At 37.2% G+C, this 7701-nt stretch overlaps 1 protein-coding gene across 1 annotated transcript; it reads left to right on the top strand.

Moving 5' to 3' along the window:
- The first annotated feature begins 223 nt into the window (after positions 1-223).
- On the top strand, positions 224-7465 carry ISCA1 (iron-sulfur cluster assembly 1). The gene is made up of 4 exons (XM_014061472.2): positions 224-395; positions 3862-3915; positions 4797-4902; positions 5566-7465. The coding sequence occupies exons 1-4, from the start codon at positions 315-317 to the stop codon at positions 5712-5714; spliced, it is 390 nt and encodes a 129-aa protein (XP_013916947.2). The 5' UTR covers positions 224-314; the 3' UTR covers positions 5715-7465.
- The last annotated feature ends 236 nt before the right edge of the window (positions 7466-7701 follow it).

The raw sequence follows: 7701 nt of genomic DNA on the forward strand, positions 1-7701 counted from the left end.
TCTTCAGTTCCCCGGCGTTCTTCCGAACCCACCCATGACAAAAGACAACCGTCCCCGAACGAGCCTCGCGATTGGCTGCCCTGCAGAAAAGGAGGAGAAAACCCAACCTCCTCTGCCACGAACCCGCCCACCCTGATACTACTGACCGGCGCGCGATACACCCAATAGCGGCCAAAGCCCTCGAACTAGGACCGCCTCGCTCCCTGGTGACGTCACCAACGCGCCTGCCTTTGCCTTGCTTCGACCGCTGGGTGTATATGGACAACATTGGAGGACGCGGCTGAGAGCTGTGGAGGAGGGAGGGGGGCGTCGTCATGGCTTCCTCCATGGTCCGAGCCACCGTCCGGGCTGTGAGCAAGAGGAAGATTCAAGCCACCCGTGCAGCCCTCACGCTGGTCAGTATTCGGGGCGAGGCGGAGTTGCACCGGGCAGCCTCGCGTTCGCCCGCTGCAGAAGCGGGGTTGAGGCTTTGGGAGGAGAAGGGGGGGGGGGTCTACCGGTTGGTAAACAAGCGCGCTGCGCAGGCGTGCATGAAAAGTGGGGGCGTCGGAGGGGGTCCCCAATGATGGTCTGGCGGAGATTGCTGCAGCCGCTCTTATGTGCTAAAGCCCCCTTTGATATTCTGCCCGCCTTTTAAAAATATTTTTCGCTCTTTATTTTACATGCCGCCTCTGCTTCCCACCCCAGGCAGAGATACTCTCTAGATAAAAGACGGGATCGCTTCTAGTGAGCTGTTACCGTCATGCAGCTGGTGGGAGATGAGCTTTCACGACTTCTCACGATTGTGTTACGGGAGGGTTGTATGGAGGAGAGAAAGAGGTGTAGCAGTAGAAGCCTTTGTGGTGACAGTTTAGCTTGGGTGGTTTTTTTTTCCTGCTCTAATCCAAGGCACGTCCGTTATTATGATATCTTGAGCTGAGACTCCCCAATATCAAAAAAGTATAGAGCTAAAAAAAAATCTCTTTTATGGCGCTGTATTTTCTATGGCTGCCCAGTTTTTTATATTTATATCTATGTATCAGTGGTGACATTCAAAAAAATTTTTACTACTGGTTCTGTGGGCATGGCTTGGTGGGTGTGGCAGGGGAAGGATACTGCAAAATCTCCATTCCCTCCCCACTCCTGGGGGAGGGATATTGCAAAAATCTCCATTCCTACCCCACTTTGGGGCCAGCCAGAAGTGGTATTTGCTGGTTCTCCAAACTACTCAAAATTTCTGCTACTGGTTCTCCGGAACTGTCAGAACCTGCTGAATTTCACCCCTGATATTTGTGTGGGTGGGTGTGGATGTACACACACACACACACACACACACACACACAATATCACAGAAGTGAGTACACCCCCTCACGTTTTGTAAATATTTAAGTATATCTTGCCAGCAGTTTAGACATTAATGGCTGTGTGTTGAGTTATTTTGAGGGGACAGCATATTTACACTGTTATACAAGCTGCATACTCACTACTTTACATTGCAGCCAAGTGTTATTTCTTCAGTGTTGTTACATGAAAACATATCCTTATTTACAAAATGTGAGGGGATGTACTCACTTCTGTGATATACTGTATATAAAGATGTGAAAGGAATTTATAGGGGGGAGTAGGTGAAAGCAAATGCCACCACTAGCACTGATGATGTTATCTAGTTAGGGTAATGAAACACCTGCAAGAAAACAAGCAAGCTCAAGAGATCATCAAAGACCCCTCAAATGCCTTGTGTAATTCTCCTGTTCTGGTGTTCAATATAAATTATGGAAAGGATTATTATATTTTATTGCCACACTACTTTATTGTGTGTAATGATGGGCATCAACTACACCACCATGCATTGGGTGGTACAAGTAATCCTCGATTTACAGCTATTCATTTAGTGACTGTTCAAAGTTATAAGGGCACTGAAAAAAAGTGACTTGTGACCGGTTTTCACATTGAACACCTGCAGCATCTCCATGGTCACATGATCAAAATTCGGTCAATTGGCAGCTGGCATGTATTTATCACAGTTGCACTTTTCCAGAGTTATATGATCACCATTTGTTAACTTCCCAGCTGGCTTCTGAAGCAAAGGCAATGGGGGAAGCCAGATTCACTTAACAACTGCAATGATTCATTTAACTCTGGCAAAAAGATCAAAAAATGGGATGCAACTCATTTAACTGTGTTGCATAGCAATGAAAAATATAGGTTCGATTGTGGTCATACGTTGAGGACTACCTATATATGAGATCAAGCTGTTTACCTAGAAATGAACATATACATAAGTTCTGGGTACCAAACACATTAAAAATTGTTAGTCTTCTGTGCATATAACCAGCTCTGTGATGTTCAGTTTTATGGGAGGAAAATCTTAATGGAGAAATGAATTAAATACTCTGAGGGTATTGAGATCTGAAAGGGTATGATGTGTATTTTCATAAGCAAAACTAAACCTGAGAACTTTGGGATCATGCCCACATAGTTTTCTTGAACATTGTTTACCCCTGCTTTCTTCTGGAATGGTTTTACAATTTTCCAATCCATCCCAAGCCCTCTAAATTGCTGGAGGTCTCCCTCCCAGGTCCTATCCAGGCCAAGCCTGCTTAGCGTCTGACATCAATCAACCTCATCTGGAAATCATTAAATGTTATTTAAATATGATAGCCATACATAAGAAAATCTTAGACATTTTCTTAAAATACTGTAAATATTGGCCATTCAGTAGCACTTCCTTTATATTTTTAAATTTTAGAATAAAGATGTATAATTGTTTTTTTATATATTTTTAATGAGTTTTTTATTATTTTTATAAATACCATGACTCAAGGTGGTGAACATACATAATACTCCTTCCTCCTCCTATTTCCTCCACAACAACCTTGTGAGGTAGTTTGGGCTAAAAGGGTGTGACTGGCCCAAAGTCAGCCAGTCTAGTTTCATCCATAAAATTATAATGCAGAAAAAATATAAAATTAGCTTGCGAAAATATCTATCAACGGATTTACAGCTATTTCTGAGTTATAAACCTTCTAAGAGGTTTTTTCCATATGTAAAATCAATGTATGATTGTAAAATGGGATTCTTCCCATAAACCTGTTTCTCCGCTTCCACCACATTACATTGGTGACAATAAACTCTACACATGCAAGTAATGAGAAATTACAATCATGCCATGTTCCTCAGTAAGACATACAGTCTGTATCTAAATGCACATCTTGGTGTATAGCAAATATGGTTTGAAGAAATGCTCCACAGACTATGTATAAAATGACTAGAGATTTACTAATTGGTAGCTCCGTAGGAGGGAAAGTATCATTCAACAGAGATGTTATTGGAATGTTGGGAAGCCTAATTATTATTATTCACGCAGCTTGGAATAATAGGTGTATCTCTAAAAAACCTATGCCAAAGATGACAAGGTGAAAAACAGGGCTGAATTCATGTGCCAAAATATTATTTTATATTAGTGTGCTGCATAAAGATGAACAGATAGCTGCCGAAAAATATTAGCATCATTTTAAGTTCCACAAAACAATTAACGTTAAATGAAATACTTTGAATTTCCTTCTCTCCTACAATTCATTAATATTCTCTCACTGCTTGTAGTTTTCTGTGAAAGGACAAAATAGAACATATAATCCAATATTTCTATATTGTCTATAACATTTTGGTTTTAATTTAAAGAAGTTATTTTATTACATTGAAGAAAGTTAGAAGTCATTATTTATATATTTTTCTTTTTCATTCTTTTTTCTTGTCACTTCCCATCCCTTTTATCTCCTTCTACTTTTAATCTTTTTTTTCTTTTTTGTAACTTAATAAATTTGCTTTAAAAAAGATGAAATTGATGAGTTGTGTAATGCAAAATCTCTTCCTATCTTTCAGACCCCATCTGCGGTGAATAAGATAAAGCAACTGCTAAAAAATAAAACTGACCATGTAAGTGGTGCTAGATGGTATTCCAGGCATTACTTGATGTTCAAGACTGCATCACAATCTGCTAATAGATATTGCTTTAGCCAGTAGCCAGTAAAGTATATTTGATGGGGATATGTTTGAAACAGGAAAATGTTTTTATTTCAGAACAAACCAATGCAATCTGGAAGCTATGCCAGATCACTTGGAACTTGCAGAGGTTCTGCAAAACCAAACCTCAGAACACTCTTGATTATGCCAGGTTTCAAACAAAGCATCTGGCAAGCAGTTATGGAAAAAGGACACACACACCCCTACTGTCCTCAGCACTTCTAGCCTGGCATGGTCTATAACCCACCTTACCAGCCCCTCCCCTCTCAGTCACTGTTGCTGGCTGATCCCTCTAGTCAGCACATCCCAACTTTCCCATATCTTTCCTTTATTTTCCCAGTTGCTCACCTCTCCCGCATACTTATTCCACCAAACCTACCAGTTCCAACTTTTGAGCAAGTTTGTTCCCTCCTCTCCCTTCCCAAACTCTTTTTACATGAATCAGAACATCCCAGTTTCATTCTGTGTACAAATTAAAATAGCCCTGTTTCATTAAGTCAGTAAATCCTAATTCCTTAAAAGATGGCCAAAATTAGTTTTATTTAGATGAACAGCTTCTAGTCATGTCCCATATGGGCAATTTTGGTTCCATGAGACTTACAGTACAGTTTTGCATAACACTACTCATAAATAAATGACACTTAAGATTGAAAGGACTCAGAATCTGTGTGTATTTACACTAAAACCTTGTATAGTCAAATTAGGATAAAATCATTGAAACAGTAATCCTGGCACTTGAGAATTGTTGGCTTCATGCAAAAAATGTTTCTAATATGTTAATATTTATATTTTAGGTAGGAGTTAAAGTAGGTGTGCGCACAAGAGGTTGTAATGGCCTTTCCTATACACTAGAATATACAAAATCAAAAGGAGATTCTGACGAAGAGGTAGTACAAGATGGTAAGTGTACTTGGGATAGTAAGATTGCAAAAGTCATTACCAATTCTAACTTCCAATATGTTTCCAATGTGTAAATTAGAATTGACAGAATTCAGATTCAAAGGCCAAGAGGTGCTTCAGAGCACATAGGGATGGGCCTTTGTTCCCAGGTTCTCAGCTGACCAGGGAAAGGCATATTTAATGTTAAGTGTTGCTGCCAACAGGTGCTAGATTTGTGATGCTGTCACCAAAGCACATCCCTTTTGCCTTTAAATCCAACTTCTGAATAGCCCTATCAATAAGAATATTTATTTGCATTATATACCACCTTTCTATAGAATATTGACAGGTTGATTTCTTCCTTTAGGTGAACATAGTGCCATGAAATCAATGACTCACTAAAGACCCATTTATTTATAGATAGGCTAAGTCTGCCTACTTTTGAATGTTTAGGCTCATACACATTTGGAAAAATACCAAAAAAATTATCAATGTGGCTTGCAGAGTATATCATGGAATAAATGCAAAACAAGTCATATTTAAGGAATTTCTATAACTTATTATATATTTGTTACCTTGTAGTGAAATATATGAACTATACTGTACCAGTATTTTGGATAGTTAAAAAAAAGCCTAATGTATGCTAAATCTTCCAAATCTCTTTTTTTTCCCCTTTTTAAAAAGGTGTCAGGGTGTTTATTGAAAAAAAAGCCCAACTTACACTTTTAGGAACTGAAATGGACTACGTAGAAGACAAACTGTCCAGTGAATTCGTTTTCAATAACCCAAACATCAAAGGAACATGTGGTTGTGGAGAAAGCTTCAATATTTAAATTACCAGGACTAATTCCATGACTTAGCAATGCAGAACTGCTTTCTAAAAGCAACCAGTTGTTGTGTGTTTTTCACATATACGGGCTTTGTAAGATAGTGGGCTTGACACAAAATAAAACTGCTGCGTTTGAAAATATAATCTGTCTGTTCAGTTCCCTCCCTCCCCCTTACTAAAGGTAAAGTGGGATAGAATGAAAAGTTGTTTGCAAAAAAAAATCTACAATTTTCATAAGAATTCATAATTTGGTTTATAGCAAATTCTACTTTTTAAGAGTCTACTCTTAGCAGTTGTGTTAATTCTTTACAAAATTAAAAACGTTTCTGAAAAAAGTTCCATAGATTCAGATTTCCATTTACTATATTTTGAAATAGAAGTCTACTTCTCTGTGTATTATAGGATCAAAATATTGTCCATTTAAAGCAAAAGGCAATCCTATACAAAAAATGTTGTGTTCCCTGTTTGAATATTTTATAAATCTTTGAAAACTTAATTTGAATTCTAATAGGCTCGTGAGATCATATAACTTGAAGTGAAGTGAATAATCCCCTTTAAGCAAGTAAATGTTTTTTATACAAGAAAAGCCAACAGTGTTTTCAGCAATCTTGTACTGTGAATGTTTTTAAAAAAATCATTCTACATTATATTTCCTAATTGATGGATAAAACATTTTCTCTAGTGGATTAAATAATTTTATTATCATGCAGCAAAGCTAAATTATTGAGCACCACCATTTTGTTAACTAATGACAATTTATGATTCGACTTTAATTTTGTTAAAAACTGAGTAAGAGCTCAATATTTTGCTTGAGAAAAAGTTTGAATTATGCTGACAACTTGGAGAGTAATTTTACAAATATATTGTGTATTTATATAATAAACTTGGATGGAATTAAGATTCAATTGCAAGATTTTATGATTTACGATGTCACACTTTTACACAGTTTACTGTTTTTACTTGTTTTTCCCCCGATGAAGTAAATGTTTCCAAAACACTTTCTCATGGTAAGATAGCAATTATCTTATACAGTCAGACATTCACACTAGCCTTAGGATGGGAGAAGAAGGAATATGTTATATGAATGATAGGTTATATGTTACAACGCAAGATTACTATTCCAGTAACTTTATCAGTTGCCACAGCTCTGCTTTTCAAATACTTGCACTTAAGTGAAACACTGGGGAATAAATCCATTTGTTTAAAAAGTTTTAACAGCTGGAACTGCTTTGGTAAGCTGTACAATCTTTTGCATGGCAGATTTGACATGCTGCTTCACATACCATGTTCAAGTACAAGAAGGAAAATCAGCCTACTCTGGACAGACTTTGGCATATTGAATTTTCAGCTCCTGCAAACATATAGGTTGCTGGACTATGGTTCTGGGTGAAATCTATGAATATAGTCATATGCATAATATTAAGTGTTTTCATTTTGCAAAAATGGGTTACAGAATTCCTTGCTGAAAACAGTATGTGATTTATGGTTATGAAAAGGACTTGAATGTAATTAACATGTAAGAGACTTAAAAGATTTTTTTTCTTGGTTAGAAATATTTTGTTCTTTCTTGATTCATAAACTATGTGAATGAAACTCCCAGTTATGAATATACAACACACTATTCTTGAATACCTAACGCACAATTATGAAGTACATTTATATTAGTAATAATTTTATGAATGTGTCTATTGATCATCTGTTATGTGTATAATGTAATTAAGAAATGTAATAAATTATCTTTTTGTGAACATGAAATATATATTTGTAGCAGTTCGTAAACAAACCATAAATGAGTATTCTATTTTACTTCCTAATTGCAAAATTATTACATTAGAAAGACACGTTTCCATAGGTCAAGCTTGACTTCCGATTATCCTCTCCATGCAGTTTCCTTCTTGTTTCATTGTGGGATGTTTTTCAACTTCCCAGTTTTGGGGATGACTGAGTGGTTTCCCATCAAAATCGTCAAATATTGCTAAATTGTTTGGATC

The sequence above is a fragment of the Thamnophis sirtalis genome, unplaced genomic scaffold, assembly GCF_051295495.1.
Source record: "Thamnophis sirtalis isolate CommonGarterSnake01/CBP01778 unplaced genomic scaffold, rThaSir2_p1.2 scaffold_5, whole genome shotgun sequence".
Taxonomy (NCBI): Eukaryota; Metazoa; Chordata; class Lepidosauria; order Squamata; family Natricidae; genus Thamnophis; species Thamnophis sirtalis.